We start from the raw sequence: 24,534 nt of genomic DNA on the forward strand, positions 1-24,534 counted from the left end.
TTCCTCATCTGTAAAGTGGGGCTGATAAATCACACGACCTCATAGAGTTATTATGAGGATTAAATACAATAACACTTATCAAATGCTCATCACAGTGGGTGGCTACCTGCCATTATTACCTTGATGTGATTTTTCAGCTTTGGACTCATGTTGTTGGGTGGCTTTCTTACTAAGTAGGGATAATTTCTGCCACATCATTTGTGGATACCAAGCTTGTGACTGTGGCTTATTTTTTGGAAGGGAGGGCTTTCAAATAAGGTCTGAGGTCGAGCTCAGAGATAATGCAACCAGACACACAGGGGAACCTTAGGCCAGTCTCTCAGTTTCTGCAGACTTCATTTGTCTACATCAACAGATGGTAAAACATAGATAATAATTCCCGGCCTACTTCCCTCACAGGTCTGTTGTGAAGATAAAAATGACATAATAAATATGAAAGCGGTTTTAAAGGGCAAAGGCAATCTATGTAAACGTAATAATCTTTGCTAAGCCATTTCTCCAGCCTTTACAGGTTTACAAAGTGGTGCGATGTGCATTATCTCACTTGATCCTTACTTACACCCTTTGAGGAAGGTATTATTTATGATGCCTGCTCTCTTTGACTCCATTTTACAGACTTGGAAAGGCAACTCAGAGTGATGTTAAATGATTTGTTGAAAGTCACCCAGCTCTTAAGGGATGAAGCTAAGGCTTTTACCAAGGTCTTCTCACTCAAAACCATGTGGTAGAAAAATCTAATGACACTCAACCTACTGGACAGGAAAGAAGAAAGAGCGATGGTTCCTGGGTGTATTTCAGTCTAGATTGCTCAATCAAGAATTACCATTCGCAGGAGTTCCCATCGTGGCTCAGTGGTTAACGAATCCAACTAGGAACCATGAGGTTGCAGGTTCGATCCCTGCCCTTGCTCAGTTAACAATCCGGCATTGCTGTGAGCTGTGGTGTAGGTTGCAGACGTGGTGTAGGTTGCAGATGCGGCTCGGATCCCGCGTTGCTGTGGCTCTGGCTAGGCCCGCGGCTACACCTCCGATTCGACCCCTAGCCTGGGAACTTCCCATATGCCGCGGGAGTGGCCCAAGAAATGGCAAAAAGACAAAAAAAAAAAAAAAAAAAAGAATTACCATTTGCAAAACTGTTCTAAATCCTCAGTTTACTTCTTTTTTTTTTTTTTTTTTGTGATTTCTTGGGCCGCTCCTAAGGCATATGGGATGTTCCCAGGCTAGGAGTCCAATCGGAGCTGTAGCCGCCGGCCTATGCCAGAGCCACAGCAACGCGGGATCCGAGCCGCGTCTTCGACCTACACCACAGCTCATGGCAATGCCGGATCGTTAACCCACTGAGCAAGGCCAGGGATGGAACCCGCAACCTCATGGTTCCTAGTCGAATTCGTTAACCACTGAGCCACGATGGGAACGCCCCTCAGTTTACTTCTGATCTCATTCTCCTCACAACCCAAGAGCTATCCTTGCCCTGAGGGACTCTAAGGTGGAAGAGCTACCCAAAGGCTATGAACCAGGACGAACTGTCTTTGAATTTTATAGTCCAAGAATTCTCTACTGAGTTTTTCATGGGTCAAGCAAATGGGTCAGTCTGTTGCCCTCCAAAACTTCAATACTAAAAAGGAAAATGAGCAGGATAATTTAGCTGATCCAGGAAACCCCTGTTCCTGAGTGAAATTCACACAGGGTGTTCTCATAATAAGACTGATTGGATAACTTTGCTCCTCTTTCAGTGAAGACCACTTGTCTCATGCTATTTTTTTTTCCCCAAATACATTTCCTCCCCCTGCAAATCTGTGCTGTTTGAAACAGGACCCACGAGCCACATGTGGCAACTTAAATTTAATTTAAATTATATTAGAATCAATTCCTCAGTTACACTAGTCACATTTTTAAGTGGTCAAGAGCCACATGTGGATAGTGGTCAATGCATTAGAGGAGGTAAATCTAGAACATTTCCATCATCACAGAAAGTTCCATCAGACAGCACTGTTGTAAGTGGTACTTGGAAGCAATGTGAATGATATGCCACTTGCGGCAAGTGGAAGCATCAGCTCTGATGCCATGAAAAAAAAAAAGGGAAGTCCCAGAGCAAATGCTGCCAAGACTTTTCTTGGAACTATCCTTGAGAAGAGACTTGGCCAACAGACTGAACAATATAATCTCATTAGAAAGACTTTCTCTGCTAAAAAGATGAATACGAGGCTAAGTGTTCTCTTAGCCTGAATCCTTAAACATCCAATTCTGATTTCTTGTCCTGATTATATTTTGGTTGTCTACTTACTATCTGTGCAACTGTATTATTTACCAGATTGTTTAACATCTTTAAATCTCCATTTTCTCCCCAGCAAGAGGGGAATAGTAATGGGATCTACCTTGTGGGAGTGAGAATTAATATTAATAGCAAACAGTTACAGAGTACTTACAATGTGCCAGGCATTCTTCTGAAAATTCTATTAAGAAAGGGAAGTAACAGGGACAAAGTTAAGGAATTTGCCTAAGACCACATGCCAGTAAATGGCAGAGATGAGATTGAACACAGAGAGTCCACTAACAAATCTAACATGTACTTAGTATGATGCTTAACACGTAGAAAGCACTACTGAATAGTAACTGTTAGGAACAAAATTCTTTTTTATCAATCTAAATGTATAAATTTGCAGTCTGATTTCATAGTCAACCTTGATCAATTTGATTATTATGAGAAACTCTGAGACCTATTTCTTTTATATATGTGTGTGTGTGTGTACATATATATATATATATAATGATTTTTATTTTTTTTCCATTATAGCTGGTGTTCTGTCAGTTTCCTACTGTACAACATGGTGACCCAGTTACACATACATGTATACATTCTTTTTACTCACATTATTATGCTCCATCATAAGTGACCAGACATAGTTCCCAGTGCTACACAGCAGGATCTCATTGCTCATCCCATTTCTTAACCTGCAAGGTTGAGAGCCAGGCCCTGGATGGCAATAGATTCGCCCACCAGTTGGCCAACATGCATCTCATTGCATGTCTTTCCCAAAGGATGCATGCCCCATCTAAAAGAAGTAGTAATCTATTTTGTAAGAAGGAAGGCTCTTCGGATATTTCTTTTCCTTCTTCCAATTATTTTATTTTATTTATTTTTTCTTTTTAGGGCTGCACCTGGAGCATATGGAAGTTCCCAGCCTAGGAGTCAAATCAGAGCTAGAGCCATGGCAGTGCTGGATCCGAGCCTTAGCTTCCTTTAGCCAGATCTGCGACCTACAACACAACCTATGGCACCGCTGGATCCTTAAGCCACTGTGTGAGGCCAGGATTGAATCTGCATCTTCACGGACACTATGTCAGGTTCTTAACCCGCTGAGCCCCAATGGGAACTCCCCTTCTCCCATTTCTTAACCTCACTAACAAGAGTACCAGATCTGAGAATCCTGGGAGAGCTAAAACTAAAGCCACAGTGAATTAATAAAAGTCTTCCTGACCGCTTAAATCTGGGAGAGATATGGCTAAGACATGGTAGTAACAATGTATTTAAATTATGCTAAAGCAAAGCTACATTTTATCTGAGCCAGTGGTAACTTTCTTCTTCTTGAAACTTTCAGCTTTGATTTACCCATCAAGTCAGAACTCCATTCACTTGCGTTAAATTCAATGAGATGGGAAAATATTTGAAATCAAATATCAGAAATATTATGCAACACTGCCTCTCAAGACCTTTAATTGTATTTTAAAACACCTGACTGATTCTGTAACATCTTAAAGGTTCTTTTAACTTAAGCAAAAGACAGAGGCAAGAGCCAGATTCCAACAAAAATAAAGCCTCCCAGAAAAAAATGAGCATAAACAGCTGAGAAAAGCATAATGCAATGAGAAATAGTTTGAGGAAATTAAGTAAGTGAACAGGATTATTTAGGATATGCCTCCTGCCACCTGCTGGGCCTCAATGAGAACCTGGCTTTGGAAAGACCATTAGAGACCCTAATGAGATAATATAAAAACGTGGATCCCGTAGCTGTTGTTAGCGATGCTATAATGACAAGCTGAGATGGAACATATGTCTCTTCCTTAGGGCACCCAGAATTTTAGTTCCAGCGTGTGGGTTTTTGTTGGCTCCTTGAACATTCTTTGCAACCAACCATGTTAAAATCAATGGAGCTTCCTCGATTCACTAGGTGGAGTGGTATTTGCTATTTCAACAGTTTAAATAAGAACAACTACATGTCCAGTCCTGAAGTAGTTACACTGTTTTATGATGCTTTAAGATTTGCAAAACACGTGCCCACCCAGCCATTCAATCCTCCAACAAGCTATGAAGACAGTGTTGTCATTGTCCCCATTTCACAGGGGAGAAAAACTGAAGTTCCAAGAGTTTTGATTGCCTTTGAGACTTCATTTCTTTCAATGTCATTGCTTCTTTCCACTCACATTTGTTGAGCTTTCCCCACTATCACCAAGCTAAAGGAACTACATTCATTGTCCTGGTAACATTCAGTGTGGGAACTGTACCTTCTCTTGCTTATTCTGTGCTATTATTAGAATGCTTTTCTATTAGTCTTTAACATTCTATGATTTTTTTTTTTTAGTTCTTAAACCACAATTTGCTAAAAGAATGTATAGATTTTAATGAACATGCCACCTCCTACCTTGTTCACTATGTCAAACCACAGAAGGCTGTGGACTTTGTCATTATTACCTTTTATTATGCACTAATTGCATAAGACCCTGCCTTCTTCATTCATTGGTGAAGTCTTTCTTAACCCACTAAATTAATCTTCGACCGAGTTTCCTGGCTTTGAGGATCTCCTAAAGGAAAGGGAGACTTGTCTCTCTTAGGTCAACAAGTCCTTCCACCCTGAGTCCTGTATGTGGATTGAGTTAGAATGAGCTAGATTCCCATCCAGATTTGTTAGGGATGTGTGGCAGCAGAATAAATTGAAAGACCTCAGGAGATGATTCCAACTCCATCTGTCCAATTATATTCTGTCCAAGCTTCTTTCCTTCTTTTCTACAAGGCCCAGCCTAAGAAAAACCCAGCTAGAAAGCAAATATGCACCATTTCCACCCCATTCCCCAAATCTTAGCTTTCCTTTGAGTATATACCATTTGATGGGGGTGGTATGGGGGGGAATCATATTAATACTCTGTGGCAGACTCCTCTGGGAAGGGTGCACATCCTTGGGCCCACCTCTTATTCCAGCTATACCTGTAGTAGATGGTCACATGTGAGCTCAAGACTCACTTCATGTTGGCCGTCTGTCATTTCAGAAGCAGGCGGCACGTGTTTTTACTTTCTCCCCAGAGCTTCTCCAGTACCACGGGAGACTACTGGGCTGCATTCCCCTGGGAGTTGCAATAAGTACAGCCCAGAAGTGCAGGGGGGTTAATGTCCCAGGGAAACACTCAACCAACTGGAGCCATAGGTTGGTTACTAACTGCCCCAGTGCCTGGCACCTCAGTGGACAGTTCCTTCTGCTACTCCTGGTGGAATCGAGTTCCCATGGCTCCCAGCCATGATCTTCACAACTCATCTCATCTGGGTTTCCCACCCCTTCTATGTCACATCACCCCAATGGTTTGCCTCTGCTCCCTGGGGTCACCTCTCACATAAGCTGTCTACACACAAATCCTTGCTTCAGGCTCTGCTTTTCAGGGTAACCATGAATATGGGTGGAGATGCTTCCCCCTCACTTTGAGCAAAGCCTTTAGAGAGTGAGGGATCCACAGGCCTCTCTAGGAGAAGGTGAACATCCTCATTCAAAGGTTCATTAGTGTCTCCAGTGCCCATTAGTGAGTGCTCATCAGTATTTGCTGAGTAATCTTTATGTTACCTTCTCAGTGTCTTAAATTAAATCCCAATGTCTTGAGATTTAATTACACCCTTTGGAGTAACCTGCATGAAGGGGGACCACACCTGGGACCACCTCAAAGTCATGTCATGTGTCAGGTACCTACCACTGAGTCCAAGTCACCACTGCCTAACGTAACAGCTGTAGCAATTTGTGGACTCAAATGCTAACTCTAAGTGTCCTAGAATTCCCAACCTAATGATCTCCTTTTACCAATGCTGGTTAATGGAAATATGGGGTCCAGAGCCAGTTCTCTAGACTCTTTTGACTTCCCTAAACAAAAATGAGAAGACAAGGCCCTTTCAAGTCATTCAAGATTTGGGGCCTTTGGGTTTGCTATTTTCCTCTACCCAGAATGTTCTCTTTGGCGTCTTTCTTTCTCAGCTCAGTTGTCAACTCTCCAGAGGCCTCTTCTAACCACACCAGTTGGAGCTGCCTCATTCTTCCAGTTGCTATGACATCTCCCTGTTTTGTTGTTTCCATACCACTTACCACCACCTGATATTATTTCATTTACCTGTTCTTTTGCATGTTCCTTGTGGGTCTACCCTTCATTAGGACCTTGCCTGTTTTATTCCTTGCTTTATTCCAACACCCATCATAGGGTCAGAGCTCAACGTTTGGGTGGAAGAAGTAATAGCTATTCATGGGCAATATCATAAACCTCACTTGCCCTTGTTATAACAACATGATGGCTGTTTCTGATTACACAGACCATTGTTTCTGATTACACAGACAACTCTGATTACAGAGGCCATGGGAAAAGAGTCCAGCTCTCCAGCTAGCTGAGCCCATAAGTTAATACTTTGAAATCTCTGGCATATCTCAAGATCTGGGAGTGGTGAGTTGGGCACTATGGGTTACTCATCCCTGATCCCTAGTCTTTTCCCTGGTGCGCTATACCCTAAGCTCAGGGTGGGAGGTCCACACAATCCATCAGTGTCATCAGGATGCAAAGGAAGATGGGCAGGAGCAATAAAGGGGTCAAATTGTTCTTTGTCCTCACCTTTGGCAGAACTTTAGCTCAGCTATATTGAGTGGAGTGAGACTGAGGCCCTGGGGGAAAGAGATGTGAAGGAAGAATGCTTAGATCTGGCTGTAGAGCTTAATAGGGAAGAGGAAAAGGAATCCCAGTGGTCACATACAGCTTAGGTTAGTTTACCAGGAGAGGGGGCCAGGTGAAGATTTGGGGAAACTGCTCCAAGCAGAATAACATCTATGCATTGCAGCTCATGCATCTTGTGCTATATATTCCCAGAAAGCTTAAATGAAGTGTTATGAAACTGGATAAGAATGTGGTCCAGCAAAGGAGAGATGAGGGAAGAGCAGCAATCAATGAAAGCACACATCAGAGTATTTCCTTGGCAATCATTTTCAGATGTTTCTAACTTGATAGCTCCTTCACAACTTTTTCTCTGTTTACGCATATTTTTTTCACCTCATTACCGCTGAGGTCAGCTTTCAACCTAATGGCCTTGCTTATGGTGGGATAGTTTGTAAGAAAAACCTTAGAGTTTCTTCTTGATGGACATACACAGTAGAGTTGGATGGATTTGTTTAATCATGAGGACACCAGAGTTTAGATTTGGAGATCTTAACATGCAGTCATAAAATTTCAGAGCAGGAAATGGAGTGTATACATGAAAAACAATCATCTTAAGTGCAATTTCCCTTAGTCTATGACATGCACCTAAGGTCCTAATCATTCTATGAGTTCTGATGGGTAGATCAACAATTATAAAGATATTTATACGTTGATGTTTTTAAGGACCCACAGAAGGGTAGGCCAGAAGCAAATGGTCAAGTGTCCAGACATGAAAGTATCCACAGGATGAAGAAAAGCCAAATGGAAGGAATAAGGTATAGCAAGTATGTCTGAGAACCGGCATTTCACAAATAATTACTGCTGCCTTTGGTCTCTGGAAGAGTTACTAATAAACATCTTGTTTCCCTCTAAATCTCTTTTCTCCTTCCCTATTATTTATTACTTGATTCTTATTTATCAAGTACACACTTAAGATTAATAAAATATGGTCACCACCATAAGATGCTCTTATACTGAATGAGAGCAGATAGATATGTAAATAGATAATAAAATAATGACCCCTCCTTAGAAATGGCCTGATAAACCATTACACACTAATGCTAATGACTGGTGGGTAATAGTATAAGCTATCGATTAACATCACCCAAGGATTTCTTCAACCAAATAGGGCATCCCCAGACAAAACTATAATTCAAAAAGATTCATCCACCCGTATGTTCATTGCAGCACTATTTACAATACCCAGGACATGGAAACAACCTAATCCACTCATTCATTGACAGAAGAATGCATTAAAAAGATGTGGTACATATATATAATGGGCTACTACGCAGTCATGGAAAAGAATGAAATAATGCCATTTGCAGCAACATGGATGCAACTAGAGATTATCATACTCAGTGAAGTAAGTCAGAAAAAGAAGGACAAATAACATCTGATATAACTTATAGGTAGAATCTAAAATATGGCACAAATGAACCTAGAAACAGACTCACAAACATAGAGAACAGGCTTGTGGTGGCCAAGGGAGAGGGGAGAGGTAGTGGGATGGATGGGGAGTATGGGATTAATAGTTGCAAACTATGACATTTAGAATGGATAGAAAATAAGGTCCTACTGTACAGCACAGGGAACTATGTCCAGTCTCTTTGGGTAGAAAAGGATGGAAGATGGTATGAGAAAAAGAATATATATATATATATATATATATATATATATATATATATATATATATATATGACTGGGTCACTATGCTGTAAAGCAGAAATTGACACAACACTGTAAATCAACTATAATTTTTAAAAAAGAATGTGTATATATGCATAACTGAATCACTTTGCCATACAGCAGAAATTGGCATAACATTGTAAATCAACTATATTCTAATCAAACAAAACAAAATACAACAAAACCCCACAAAAAAAAAACCACACATACAAAATCAAAAAAAATAGGGGATTGTGCCTTAACATTTTGAATCCTATGGAATTTCAAGTGTTTGCATTTTCACTATAATTCTCCGTCACAGTTCATAATTCATGTATTAGTACAGAGTGAAAAACTGGGAGCTTCCAAGTCTCCCAGCAGAGATAAAATGCAGAAGGGAATTCTTTCAAGAGTGGCAGAAAACTGCCTTGCCCCACCCAAAACATTGCCCCTGCTGACTTCTTGCTGATGTTCTCAATTCAAACTCTTTATAATGGGATGTTTTTCATAAATGCATAAAGTGGAGCAATAGATCACTTTATGGTATCATCTAGTTACAGATCTACTGAAAACAACTTAGTACAATTTGTCCTCAATCCAGTTCAAATGACTAATCCTGACACTGTGCCATATTTCCCCCAGCACTGGCAGGATGGTGGAAAGGAAACTTACTGCAGAGCTATAGCCTAAGTAACCCCAGACTTTAATAGGTATAATATTAAACCATAAGAATCATGATTTCATACTTTAGTACATACTATAATAATATTAGAATTAGCCCTAGAAGAGGAATCCATTTCTACTCCCAGCTCTGTTAATTATCTAGCCCCATGGCCTTGGACAAGTCACAAAGCTCTCTGAGTCTTCTAGTCCTCATCTATAAAAAAGAAAATTATTGAGTTCAATGAATCCAAGGTCCGACCTATCTCTAACCTTGCATGGTAGCAACATCTACTGAGTACTGAGAAGGAACAAAAGAATTTTCTGGACTCTCTATTGGACTTCTCATTTAGGCTTTTTTCCTTATGCATTTCCAAATTGCAGTTGGTTTTTACTTTATTCAAATGAACTTGACAACTTACCAAATAAATTGTCAGAAAGAGAGAATTCATCCATGGCAGGTAAGTGGGCGTGTTCAATGAGATTCATTTTTGATCCCATCCAAACTTTTCTGTTTGAATTCTCACCACCACCTTCGTTAGGGTAGTCTTCAGAAATATCTCCTGAAAGATAAATAAATACGTGGAGTGTTTGGGGAGGGTGGGAGATGGCTGAGAGAGAGAGAGAGAGAGAGAGAACACGAGAGGGAGAGCACGAGCTAATTGTTAAAAGCACAAATGGCTCTCTTTGTAGACATTTTACCATAGTCTTTCTGTACATACCTTTTCTCAATATTTACCATGATGTCTACACCTCATTTGGACTCAGAAATATCTATGATATATGCTTCCAGAATAGATAATCTCTAATTCATCTAGGAAGACACCACATGTTTTTTTGGTTTTGTTTTCTTTGGCCACACCTGCAGTACATGGACGTTCCCAGGCCAAGCATCAAACCTATGCTACAGCAGTGCCAACACCAGATCCTCAACGTACTGTACCACAGCAGAACTCCAATACCATATGTTTCAATTTGTTTCAGCACTTGGAAGATTTGGGCAAGTTATGATGACATTTTGGTTACGTCTTTACTTCTTTTACATGTAGAAAAAAAGAAACAAATATAATGTTTCAAATATGATGTTTTATCATCTTAAATTTTATTCTGAACAGATCTTTGCAAAGACAGAATAGTGAGACCATTTTCTACTGGAATTTTCTTGAGTGGGTGTCACGTTAGCAGATAAAAAAAATTCAGAAAGTGTTCACCCAGGATCTTCATTTTTGTCCTTTAGAGAAAATTTCAGGGGCTTGCATTTTCACTCTCATGGTCTATCTTGGTCATATATTTATCTAGGCTAAAAGAAGTTACAGTAAAAGGAAAAATAGTGGTAAGTCTCACCAAAACATCTGAAGTTTCATCCTGAGATGTCCAGAAGACATCCAAGAACCAAGAGACACAGTGTCCACTTTTAGCTATATCTCTAGGTCTTTTCTTCCTTCCTTCCCATATGTCTCCTACCTCTCTAAGGAAGTAACTAGAATAGTTGAATAATGAAAATGGATGCTATCAGAACCTCTTTTCCAAGGCTATTTTCTGAGGATGATTTTCAAACCTTTAATCCTACCTCCACCAAGAAATCATTTTGTTTACAAATAACTATTTATATTTGCGACTCCAAAAGAGAATACAGGGGTTTTGTTGGACAGATACTTATTTCATTAGAACTTCCCTACTATTTATGTCTCCACTTCTTTTCCCCCTCAGTCAGCAAAATGTTCCAGCTCAAAGCAGAAGTGGCAGCTCAAGCAGACATTTGGCTGCTGGGAAGGTAGCCCCTCAGGTTACATTTGCTGCATTCATTCACCAATTCATGCTTTCAACTAATATTTATTGAGGACTTACTCTGAACTAAGCTCAATGCTGGGTCTTTGGAAATAAGATGGTAAAAGCAAAAAAAATAAAAGCAACCATAGTATATGTCATCAAGCTTAATGAGGAATAGATACATTAAAAATGATCACACAAATACACAGATGATAACATATTATCATGAAAGCTGTTGATGAAGGCAAAGATGAGGATGTTCTAATGGAGAGACTGGGTGTGAAAAGGAGTCAAGTCAGGGCAGTAGCTGAAGAAAGATGTGGTTTCGAGGGCAATTTTTAAAGATAGGCAATACTAGGTTGCATCTAGAAGACACCAGAGAGATTGAAGAAACAAGAAAGAGAGGGCAGCTCCCATGAAATGATACATTTGTCCTGTGATGATATTGTGGGAAAGTAGACATACCTAGGTCCATTTGGTGAACCAATGGCCTGGACCTACCAAAGGCTTTATTAGGAGAAAACCCATCCTAAAGTCAGAAGGAACAAGAAACCACGATCTTCCCCTCAAAGTAAATCCTCAGTCCTTAGAGGAATGTGTAATTCTCAAGATGACACAGTGTTTGGCCAACCTGTGCTAGATTCAAGAAGCCTTCTTGCCACACTGAGGTGAGAAGGGAAAGGGCTCTAAATAAAAATGAGTCTGGAAAGATACGGTAGGGTAGATCTTCCAACAGAATGCAACAAGCAGGTGAGAGTTCATTTCAACTCCACCCTCACCGTCAAACAACTCCGCCCTGTATCACAGTGGGACTTTGACTGCAAGAGGATTCAGGGCCTTTCTAGGGCAACTGTGAAAGACTAGCACCTCTCCAGGATCTCCATAACCCACAGAGACACCGAGACCACTGGTTGGGCACAACTCCCCCCCATGGACACAAAAAGCAGTAGAAGAAGTGGCCAGAGTAGACTTGGTTATGAGCAAACATGAAGAGACCCCAGGGCATTCCTGAAATATCCAGGGGGAGGAGGACTCTGATAGGGAACTGGACCCAAGGAATAAGCCAGTAAAAGCTGAGTCATCACTACGGATGGGACTTCATTCATTCTCATAAGCTAGTTGAGAACTAGGGAAATTCAACTTTCAATGTGTGTATATGAATTGCTTATGTATATATTCAATGTATATATTTTAATACACAGATGATTTATGTCTAAAAATTGTATATATATGTCTGCATATTACAAAATAAGTAGGTTGGAAAGCTCCCCCAAATTCAGGCTCCTATTGTTTTAAACATAGTTACTTCTATCTTTGGAGAACGAAATTCAACAGTTTCCCATCATAATAATTTCCAGGAATACACAAATGAGCAAAGTCAGGAATTTTTCCTATTATTCAATCCAAACTTATACTCTGTCATTTAAGACCCATTAACTCTAGTCTTTAAAAAATAAGAGATTTCAGAGTTCCACTGTGGTACAGTAGGTTGAGGATCTGGTGGTGTCACTGCAGTGGCTCAAGTTGCTGCGGTGGCATGGATTCAGTCCTCGGCCCAGGAATTTCCATGTGCTGTGGCACAACTAAAAATGATGAAATAAAATAAGATAAATAAAATTTAAATAGGAGATTTCGGCTCTGTAACTCAGACTTTAGGTTTTGCTCTGTGTTTCCTCTCACATTTGTCTTTTTTAACCTTCCATCATGGTCACCAATCTCCCCCCTACTTCCGTAGAGCATCACAGCTCTCTAACATTTTCCAGGTACATTCATCTTCATTCTAAATGCTTATATTTTCCTCTATATGTTCAAATAAACTTGGCACCTTCAATTCAAGTGCCTGGCACACAACAGGCCCTCAAGAAATATTGGCTCAACCAATGATCTGTATTAATTGTTTTTTCTGCTTAGTTCTGCCAAATTCCCTGACACTTGGCATGCTCTTCCTGGAGAAACAGCACAAGACAAGGAATTTCATTTTCCTATTGGCACAGGGACATAATTCATCACTTTCTCACCCAAATGAAAGCCCAGTTCTCTTAATTCTGCATCATTTTGGGTTATTACCCTTGGCTGGAAATCCACCATTACAGCCCCTGATTAGCTAACAGCAGCCCTCCAGAATCCAGACAGCTGACCAAGTTTGCACATATCAGGTGTGTTGGGTTTATGATTCCTGAAGGAGTTTAATAAAAAGAAAACTCTTTAATGTTTGAAATGGTAACACAAGCCCACGGTAAGCAATTCAAACAGTATGCTGAAAAACAAGCTCTGGCATCTACAATTGCCAGTTTCCTGTGTATCCTTCTGATACTAGGTCCAATCTGAGCAAAGAGGGCCCCATGCTTCAAACTGGAGTCTGGAAAACTATTGCCCACAGGTCAAAGCTGGCCCACCACCTTTTTCTACAAAGTCTGTGAACTAAGAATGGTTTTATATTTTCAAATGGTTGGGAGAAAATTAAAATTAAGATATTTCATGACATGTGAAAATGACATGAAATTCACATTCACGTGCTCCTGAATAAAGTTTTATTGGTCCACAGCCATATCCATTTGTTTATGGGCTATTTTTCCCTGACAACAGCAGAGTGGAACAGTTGCAATACATACTAAATGGCCCACAAAGCTAAAGTGTATCATCTAGCCCTTTGCAGACAGTTTAATTTCTGCCTTAAACAAATAACAAGAATTTTAAAAAAAATCAAAGTAACATCATAGGTAAACAATGAATAACTGCAATGAGTACCCTGGAGATGTAAAGCCACACAATTATATCCATCTTATAGTAGTAGGATCTTCTTTATCTCTTAACATTTCCTTCCCGGGTTTGGCTGCTTTAGCCTTGGGATTTAATGAGCACCTACTATGTCCCTGGCACTGGGAAAATGTTTCCACATGTGTCATTTCTTTCACCATGGTTAGTTCTTCTTGTTTTTGTTGCTTTTTAGGGCTGCACCTGAGGCATATGGATGTTCCCAGGCAAAGGGTCGTTCCCAGGCAAAGGGTAGAATCAAAGCTACAGCTGGTGGCCCACGCTGCAGCCCCAGCAATGTGGGATCCAAACCATGTCTGTGACCTACACCACAGCTCATGGCAATGCTGGATCCCTGACCCACTGAGTGAGGCCTGGGACAGAACCCACATCCTCATGGATACTAGTCAGATTCGTTTCTGCTGAGCCACAGTGGGAACTCCCAAACAGGGTTACTTCTTTCTGTAATGCTCTTCCCTCTCACTGGGGGAAGAACTGTAACAGGAGAATAACTCTGCTTCTTCCTGGAAGCTCTAAGGAAGATCTCAGCTCTGGAGGCTTTTTTCCCCTTTGAATCCTCCCTTCCATATAAGGAGCCATTTCATAGGTTGAGATAAGCAATGGGTATTCTCTATTCTAGTGCCTTTGAATTCTACTGGTTTACCCTCTAAATAAAGCTGAACAAAAAAATAAGCTCCCTCCACACGTTTTTGGGTTGACATCTAAAGTTTTTCACTAAAAAATAAAATAGGTACAAAAACTACAATTTCTGACATATTATTAAAAATGGACCTTTTTTTACATGTTGTTACATTACTCTTAAATCTAGTCAATTAAATCTAAACACCACAGCAACTCAATATCCTCTTTCATCCTAAGAAATACAGGTGGTGTTCTTTAAAATTTGGAATTTTTTCATCATCCCTGTCCTTCCTTGAGTTCACATTTCATTCAGCTTCGCAGCAGAATGTTAGCCGAGGGGGTTCCCATGAGGATCAATGGGTTAAGGACTTGACATTGTCTCTGTGAGGATGTGGGTTCAATCCCTGGCCTCACTCAGTGGGTTAAGGATCCGGCATTGCCACAAGCTATGGCTTAGGTTACAAATTCAGCTCGGATCCAGTGTTGCTGTAGCTGTAGTGTAGCCCTCAGCTGCAGCTCTGAGTCAACCCCTAGCCTGGGAACTTCCATATGCCACAGGTGTGGCAGTTAAAAAAAAAAAAGATGATTCAGAATTTTGGCATGCGTATATGCTCCCTCTCTCTCTGAAAATGTAATTTCACTTTAAGTAAATGCATAAAATGCCAAAAAAATTTGGTTTTAAAAAAACTTTCTAGGAGTTCCCTGGTGGTGCAGTAGGTTAAGGATCTGATGTTAGCACTGCAGAAGCTTGGTCTGCTGCCTTGGTGTGGGTTGGAGTTTGATCTCTGGCCCAGGATTTTCCACATGTCATAGGCATGGCAAAAAAAAAAAAAATCTAAAAAACCTAAAAAAATCCCCAAACAACGTTCTAATGACTTTAAGATTTTAAGTTTTTTTCTGGATTGAGTTTATTACTACCTATTATATAAATGCTTATTAGACTTTCTCTCCAAAGAGGTGGCCCAAGAGTACAAGGGGAGAAAGCATCTGGCTGGAGTAAAGAGGGTGTCGACCAGGAAGAAGATGCCCTTGCTGGGCAAGAGGCACAGCCAGGACTGGCAGAGCGCACGCGCCAGTGGAAGAACACCTTCTTAGAAACACAGATAAAGGTTCTGATCAGATAATGAGCTTTAAACAACTGCAGACAGAGAGCCTAAGAATTTTCTGGAGTTAGTAATAAAAGCCCACCTAACAGAAAGCCATCATTCCTATTCAGGTGAATTCATGAACCCAAAGGATTTAGTTTGGAATCAAAGCGGATAAAGAAAAATATCTAAATTTACCCACAGACGTCTCTACCTCCATGCACTGTTTTCCTGAAAAGTTGTTGAAATTTATTTTTTAAAAGAAAGTATTTCTCCTGTCTGACTTACTTCACTCAGGAGGATAATTTCCAGGCCCATCCATTGTTGCTGCAAACGGCATCATTTCATTCTTTTTATGGCAGACTAATATTCCACTGTATATACGTATACGCTATTATACATAAAATAGATAGGTAACAAAGACCTACTATATAGCACAGGGTAATCTATTCAATACTATGTAGTGACCTATATGGGAAAAGAATCTGAAAAGGAATGGATATAGGCATGTGTATAACTGATTTACTTTGTTGTACACCTGAAAGTAATACACCTTTCTAGGTCAACCATACTCCAATAAAATTTACTGGGTTACAAACCCAACTAGTATCCATGCGGATGCAGGTTCAATCCCTGGCTTCTCTCAAGGGGTTAAAGATTGGGTATTGCTGTGAGCTGTGGTGTAGGTCACAGACATGGCTCAGACCCCATGTCTGTTTGTTTGTTTTAATTATTTTAAAAAAGAAAGTATTATTAAAATAAAAGAGCCATTGCAAAAAAATTTAGACAAATAGAAAAGCATTTAAAAAATGCCAAGTGGCCTTCTATCATTTTGTTCCAATTTACCCTCCCACCAGCAGTGCATAAGAGTGCCTGTCTCACCACACTTTCACTGGCATCTCACTTTCAACAATCTTTTCTAATTTCCTCATAACAAATCCTATCTCATTGTATTAAATTGAATTTCCTTAATTACCCGTGAAACTGAACATAATTTTTTACATATTTATTATGTATATGCTATTGTTTCTTTCCTTTTTTTTTTTTGTTTGTTTGTTTGTTTATGTCCTTTGCCACTTTTCTATGGTAATGCTTTGTTTTTGTTTTTGTTTTTGTTTTTTTCGCTTTTTAAGGCTGCACCTGCGGCATATGGAAGTCCTTGCACTAGGAGTCAAATCATAGCTGCAACTGCTGGCCTACACCACAGCCACAGCAATGCAGGATCTAAGCCTCATCTGCCACCTACGTCGCAGCTTGCAGCAACACCAGATCCTTAACCCACTGAGTGAAGGATCGAACACACATCTTCATGGATGCTAGTCAAGCTCATAACCCACTGAACCACAATGGGAACTCCAGTAATGTTCTTTTTTTCTTGACTTAGAGAGTTCTTTGAATAGTGAATGTATCAAAGTTTTGGTATATTTTACTATAAACATTTTCATTTGTCTTTTAATTATTTTTACTTGAAAAGACTTGCATTGTGCGTAGTTAAATGTATTAGATTTTTTTTAAAGCTTACTTTTTATTGCTTTTTATTTTTAGGTTTGGGAACAGGATGAATTTTCTCAGAATCTCTTGGTGAATATTTTTCCCTTTCCCATTAATTTATAATTTTTCTTTACTTGAGACTGAAGTTAGTTTTCCATTCCTCATGTAGTTATATCTGTACCAACATCACCTTTTCCTAAATTATTCATTCATTTTCAACATTTTCTGAGATATCCTCACTTTCTTGTTCTCTGTGATAAATTATCACCTTTTGTACCACATTTTTTTTAAAAAAAAATTTCTTTGGGAGTTTGGGACAGTACCAAAAGCATATATTTAGGTAGGAAGATTTATATCTTTATGATATTCAGTTTTGCCTTTCGGGGGCAAGGTGTGTCTCCACTTACTCAGATGTGCTCTTATAACTCTCGATTTTATAGATTTTCTTTCCACGTGTGCCCCAACTTCTCCATAGACACATGCCCTGCCCTTTATCTTCCTCCTCCTCATGTGGTCATTAATGATTTAACTTCATCTGTCGTCTTTGTCACTATACTGTAAACTCGGAGGGAGAGACTGAAGCTTATGTTTTGTTGTACCCCTGTCCCAGTTAGAAGTGCTATGCACACACCGAAATAAAAGGTGTGGTCTAGTTGTGCAGAAACAAGGGGGATGAGGAATGAAAAGATTAGAATGGAGAACCAGTGCTGACCTTCTGGAGCGTCATGCATGACCTGCAACTCTTCACTTAACACCCTGCCCCCTATACTCCACCCTGAGCCTCATGAAGATTTAAAAACCTAAATAATAGGACAGCTGTAAAGACTAAAAAGGTAACCCTTCCTAAGTGCTCATAAATATAGGATGACAGGAGCAAAAATGTTCACTGCCTTGTTCCCAATGATAAAAAAAAACAACTAGAAATGGCATATGGCATAAATGTCCATCAGCAAGAGAATGGATACAATAAAGAAAAAGTATATGCATAATGCTGTAAGCATATTCATAAGTGCTATATAGCACTTAAAATGAATGAGCTAGAACTATACATCTTCATATTGATAAACTGATAAACATTATACTGAGAACAAGAATCAGGTGGCAGAATAATAAGTATATGCATTTAAAGATATGCAAAACAACACTACATAGAACTACTGATACCCTGATGCAAGGGTCGGCAAACTGATCCATGGGCCAAATCCAGCCCACCGCAGGCCAAGTTTTTTCCCTTCTGTTTACAGACCATCTATAGCTGTTTTCACACAACAATGGCCGAGTTTAGTTGTGGCACAGTCCCCATGGTTTGCAAAGCCTAAAATATTCACTATCTGGCCTTTATAGGAAAATCTCATGATCCCTGTCTAACCTACAGAGACATGCATGAAGCGTTGAATCCATATTCAGAACAGTGTCTAGAATGAATAGAGTTTCCATAGCATCTGCAATGCTCTCTTTATTAAGCTAGAGGATAAATACAAGGAAGCTGAAGATATTACTCAAAGTCTGGCATGTTGGAAATATTTCATAATGAAGAAGATTGAATGAAATTATATATGTGAAAAGCTTCCTTGACCTGTAAAGATATACAAACTCATAGAGGGATTCTGTCTTTCTTACACCCACATATGCACATTCTTGAGACTTTGAGGAGGAAGTAATTCCTTCCCATATAATGTTTGGGGACTCTAACTGCAGTCAATGAGGTATTACGGGAAATTTTGAGTGGTACAATGAATCTATGTTCAAGATTACTCTAATGAGAAGGTAGGATGAGGAAGGTAAACAGTGAAAGAAGAAGGAAAATTCAGGAAATTTTCATTCAGAAAGTAAGATGAGGAGGTCCCATTGTAGCTCAGCGGGTCAAGAGCCCAACAGAGTGTCTGCAAGAATGCGGGTTCCATCCCTGGCCTCGCTCAGGAGGTTAAGGATCTGGTGTTGCTGTGGCTGTGGTGTAGGGGGGGCAGCTGCAGCTTGGATTCAGCCCCTGGCCAGGGAACTTCCATATGCTGCAGGTGCAGCCACAGGAAAAAAGGACGAAAGAAAGGAAGGAAGGGAGGGAGGGAGGGAGGGAGGAAAGATGGGAGGGAGGAAGATGATTCTGCGCATAACAGGGTGGTTTCTGTAGAGATGGAACGGAAGAGACTTGAGTACAGTATACATAGAGGAGGAAGGAGAGGAAACCGGCTGATGACACAAAATTAAAGCCTTGGGTATTGGTGGAAGCAGGGACAACATGTTTATTTTACTTCATGTTTATTTGTACTATGATGTAATGTAAGCCTTAACTTAACAAGCCAGGAATAATTTCAGAAGTGGTAAGCTCTGTTTGTTTTTAATGTGATAAGACACATAGTGACTGGTAGCTTGGACTCCTGCTTTCTGGCTATCATTTTGTACTTGTGTAGATACTGCGTGTCACAGGGAGTTCATGGCAAATGGAGCTCCTACGATTGAGCACAAGCCACTTGCCAGTAGAGACCTTAGAAAGACCCTGCTCCAATTAAATAGCTTTGACTTGGTTTAGAAGAATCTCAGTTCTCAGAAGATGAAAACCAGTTCCTTGTGCTGGTTCCCTGTGAACTCATCACAGCCAGAGTCACCATCCTCGGTGACATTTTTCTCAGCTGAATCCAGTGGTTGATGCAAGGCATACATTTTATTTGATATCTATGTAATCCATTCTTAAAGGACAAGAAAAAAAGGTGAACTTTTTCTAGCCATAATCATTTCACGTCCAGGGGAAGACCTGGATTCAGCCTGAGGCTGGAAGAATGTTTCACAGGGAAAAGAGAAAGGAGTTCGACCAAAAAAAAAAAAGTTTTCCCTTCTCAGGGCTTTGGTCTTCCAAACTGAAATGATTCTTTCTAGGGGAAAAAAATACAGATTTAAGATAGAGATTTAGGTCCTTTCCAAAGTCCAGAGAGAGTTAAAGGACAACATGTGGACAGTAGTGACAGGTCAGGCAGGACAGGGCAAGTCAAGATGGCCCTTGTGACTGTATTATTCTGAGGGTGGTGCCTGGGAACAACAAGGTGGCCTTTATCGCTACCATAGTAACCATTACATCTTGGGGGAGATGGATTAAAATAATATCTACCTTCTTATGAGTGCTGACTGTGTGCCAGCTTTCATGCTGTGTTATCTCATTTAATTTATAATAAACTAAGTATAAATATACACACTTTATAAATGAGAAAACTGAGGCTCAAAGAGATGAAGCAACATTTTCAAGGTCGTACCTCTAGTAAGAAGCAGAGTGGGGATGTAAGCCCATGTCTCACTCTCAGTTTATGTTTTCTCCTGCAACTCTCCTACTGAGACTGTTACCAACCACTTACCAGTGCCTAGTGAGGGTAAACTGACAGTTCTGCAAGGTCACATCTGCCTAAGGCATTTCAACATTTGCTGTATTTTTAGGCACAATTAAGTAAGCCTGTATAGGGTTTTCTGCTACATTATTTTGTCTTTTCAAACTTCTTTTGTGGTTCTAAAGTCTCCTCTTTTTTTTTTTTCTTTTATTTATGGCTACACCTGCAGCATATGGAAGTTCCTGGGCTAGGGGTCAAGTCAGAGCTGCAGATGCCAACCTATGCCAGAGTTTGTAGCAAGGCTGAGTGAGGCTGGGGGTTAAACTGGCATCCTCACAGAGACAGTGCTGGGTCATTAACCCACTGAGCCACAATAGGAAAGCCTCTAGAAGTTGCCTTTAAATGGAGACTTTTAGACCCCAAAATACACCAAAAATAATTTTAAGCCAACCAGATCACTGCAGTTTTTTGAGCTTCTGTGCTCTGGAGATTACAAATGGGGCCCAAAGAGCAGCTGACCTTTATTTTCAACTAGATGTGAAAGGAGAACCTGGAGCAGAGGTTCCCCAGGGCCATGAACCTGAGAGTAAGAACTCCTTACATTTTGCACACTTGGCATCTCATTTGTCTCACTCTAGTCCCAGGCCTGCTTCTCAGCCTCTCCTGCAGACTTTCCTAGCACTGGGCACCTCTTCTTGGAGTGCTTGTCACAGATGTAACTCTCCCTTTGTTTTTGTGATGATGATGCTGTCTGTCTCTCCCATGGACCATTAGCTCTGCAAGAGCTTACCCTGGACATCAAGTGCCTAGTCCCACTACCATGTACATTTTAAATTCACAATTAATACTTATTGGTTGAATGAATCCATGGATGAATAAATCAACTAACTAAATACATACACAAATGAAAGAATAACATACCTTGTTAGATAACCATTTTTAGAATCAATCTTGTTTAGATCATAGGATCAGCAGTAAATAGAAATGTAGAAGAACAGCACACAGAAAAGCTGAAGAAGGATTTATTTTTTTGGTCACGCAAAAAACCTGACAATTAAGGCTGCTTCCCCAGTGTAGCCCAAATTAGTGGACTGAATCCATTCTAGCTGGAAATCTCTTAAGCAGGAGCCTCCATGTCTCCCCTTAGGAACCACTTTGTACATGAATCAACCACCTCAGGAAATAGTTCAAATAATCCTCCCAAATCTCCCTTTGTTAATTTCTCTTCCTTTAGAACTTCTAGGCATAGTTTTTGGTGTTAACACTCACTCTTCATAGTCAGGAAATATTTTTCCCCATTATTGCTATAGTCAAAATAGTCAACAAGTTGGAGAGTTATACTTTCTTCATGACTGACCCATCATCTTTTTTTTTTTAAATAACTCATTGAATCTTTACAAATGTTATGAATAGTATTTACGTAAATTATTTGTTATTTACAAAAGTGGCCATCACAACTTCTTTTTTTTTTTTTTCTTTTTCAGCCACACTTATGACTTATGGAAGTTCCTAGGGCCAGGAATTGAATCCAAGCTGGAGGTGCGACCTAGGTCACTGCAATCCTTAATCCACTGAGCAGAGCAGGGGATTGAACCAGCACTTCCACAGAGACAAGCCGGATCATTAACCCACCATGCCACAGCAGGAACTCCACACCACAACTTATTCCATGCCACATGCCCTTTGCAATGAGAGTTTGCCACTACCCATCAACAGATGAAGACTGTTTCCCCAGATCTTGAAGCTGAACCTGTCTGGTGACTTCCTTGACCAACAGAATAGTGGAAGTGATGTTGGGAGCCTTCGGAGCTAGGCCTTAAGAAACCTTGCAGCTTCTGTTTCCCCCATCTTGGTATGCTGCCCCGAGACTGCCACACTGTTTGTAGATGCCCCAGATACAAAATCTAATGGAGAGAGACGTCAGCTATCAAAACCATTCAAGCTGACAACTACGCCAAGATTCCAGACATGCGCAAGACCACCTTGGACCTTCTGTTCCACTTGACCGTCCATCTGAATAAGTCACACAAATGAGCCCAGGCAAAACCAGCAGAGGAACTGCTCCACTGACTCATAGACATACAAGAATTAATGAATCATCACTCTTTTAAGTCACTAAGCTTTGGGGTAGTTGTTACAAAGAAATAAATAATCCTTATAGAAATTGGTACTTAGAAAGGGGATGCTGTTAAAAAATATATACATATGGCTTTGGCTTTGGCTTTGGGATTGAAGTGACCAGAGCCTGGAAGGGTAGCAAGGAGACTGTTAGTGGAAATCGGAAGAGTGGTGGGGAAATTACTATAGGAAGCTGGAAAAGTAATGGGCAGTCACAAAACAAGTGGCGAAACTGTCCTACACATGGTAATTTGGAAGATACAAAGTTTCCCAACAAACGTGTGGATTTTTATTTGTCTGTTTCTGTCTAGTTTGGTTTGCCTTTAGGAGTGGCAGGGCCTCTTTCTGACTGACCTCTAGGTAAATCTGTGGCTCAGTTTGAGATTAAGGAAATTTCCAGGTAGTATGGTAGATGTGTCAGGTGCTGTTTTTCGCTGTTAGTGATTAGGTACATGAAGAAAGAGAGGAATTAAGGAATGAGCCGGTCATTTTGAGAGCAGAAATCAGGGCAAATATGAAAGGTCCAGGATGTCCTGGGTTGAAAAATACTACTGTTTTGCATTTTTGGACTCTCCATCTGCCATAAGAGTCTCAAAGTAAGAAATGACCCCACGGTAAATATCAAATCCTGGGTATGGCTATAAGTCCATTGCGAAGAGCTCAAGAAATGTAAGGAGGTGCCTAGGAAACCCTCACATCTAAGTAAAAGGGCTTCTAAGAATGTCAGGGCGTTATCCCACAGCATTATTTTGTAGTAGCTTAACATGTCCAAAGCGGAAAGAGGTCTGTCCCAAAAATTATGGGTAAAACTTTTCAGGCAGGGGCTGAGTCCCCAAAAGACTCCTAAGAAATCCACAAAGTATTTGAGCAAATTGCTTTAGAGAGAGCAATGCCATCTTGAGCCAAAAGCCGACTTGTCAATTTCTCCCATCAATAAGTAAAATCTATTTCCCCACCCTTTGAATGGGCTGTTATGACTACTTGCTTTGATCAATAGATGTGTTTTACTTCTGACAGCAAACCTCAAGAGACCTTGTGACTTCTGTTTTCACTCTCTTGGAATGAGACCACCATGTCATGAAGAAGCCACAAACGAAATACTCTAAGAAAGAGACTCAACCATTCCAACTATCCTAAATCAACAGCCAGCATCAAGGCCCCAGTCATGACAGCGAGACCTAGTTGACCCTCCAGTTGATATCCATTGTGTGGTCAAGCCTAGGAAAAACCAGCAAAGATCCTAACTGACCCACAGAAAATTATAAGAAATAATAAATCATTATCTTTTTAAGACACTAAGTTTTGGGGCGGCTTGTTACCTAGGACTAAATAACTGATACGATCTCCCCAGATGAAGAGCATGCATGTTGGCTTTTGTCTTATTGGGTCTAAAAAGGTGAGCACTTTCTTAAAAATATTACATTTCATCTTTAAAAATGGCATTTCAATGTCAATTTCCAATATCAATGCTAAGTGAATTCATTCACTCTCATATTTATTCAATCAAAATACATTTACTGACTCTGTGCCAAGCACTGGACAAATAAAGATTCCCCCCCCCCGCCAAAAAGCATGATCATTTAAGAAGTTTATTGGAAAAGTAGGTTAAGGACAACCCAATTAAAATGGTATGGGGATTGCTAGGATAGAGATAAGCACAGGTCCCTTCAGAAGCAAAGCAAAGGCATTCATTCACTCAATATTCATTAATGCTTCACTATATAGCAGGCTTTAATCTAGGTGTTGGAAATGACGGGGGGGGGGAAGGGCGGGAAATCCCTGTATTCATGGGGCTTACATTCTAATGAGAGAGACGGATAGTTCTCGAGTAAACAAGTTCTAAGATTCCCAGCGGTGGCTGGACACTGTTTTGAAGAGGGTGATCCTAGAAGAGCTTCCTAAATGAGTATACATTTGAATTGCAATGCAGAGCAGAAGAAGACGAAGACATGCAAGAGGGAAATAAGTTCAGGCAGAGTGGTCAACAAGTCCCAAAGGCCTGGACTTGGGGTGCTAGAGGAATAGCAAAAGCCCAGAGAGGCTGGGGAAGAGTAAGGGCCAGGAGTGTGCAGGAGATGAGGTCTGAGAGAAGCAGCTCTCTGTGGCCTG

At 40.3% G+C, this 24,534-nt stretch overlaps 1 protein-coding gene across 18 annotated transcripts in view; it reads right to left on the bottom strand.

Moving 5' to 3' along the window:
* The window catches only part of NR1H4 (nuclear receptor subfamily 1 group H member 4), a 124,365-nt gene that overhangs the window by 45,566 nt on the left and 54,265 nt on the right, over window positions 1-24,534 (bottom strand). For 17 of the 18 annotated variants that reach the window (XR_014845146.1, XR_014845147.1, XR_014845149.1 and 14 more), the window contains one exon: window positions 9,677-9,817. Coding sequence is in view for 12 of the 18 variants with exons in the window: in XM_021090933.2 (XP_020946592.2) it covers window positions 9,677-9,817 (141 nt within the window). In the remaining 6 variants the exon portion in view is untranslated. Of the gene's footprint in view, window positions 1-9,567; window positions 9,818-24,534 lie in introns of all 18 variants that reach the window. The other variant, XM_085024465.1, reaches the window with a different exon arrangement.

This window comes from Sus scrofa, chromosome 5 (genome assembly GCF_054392235.1).
Source record: "Sus scrofa isolate SSC_HxYL_T2T_F1_AM1 chromosome 5, Sscrofa_HxYL_maternal_Yorkshire_Landrace_v2.0, whole genome shotgun sequence".
NCBI classification, from domain to species: domain Eukaryota; kingdom Metazoa; phylum Chordata; class Mammalia; order Artiodactyla; family Suidae; genus Sus; species Sus scrofa.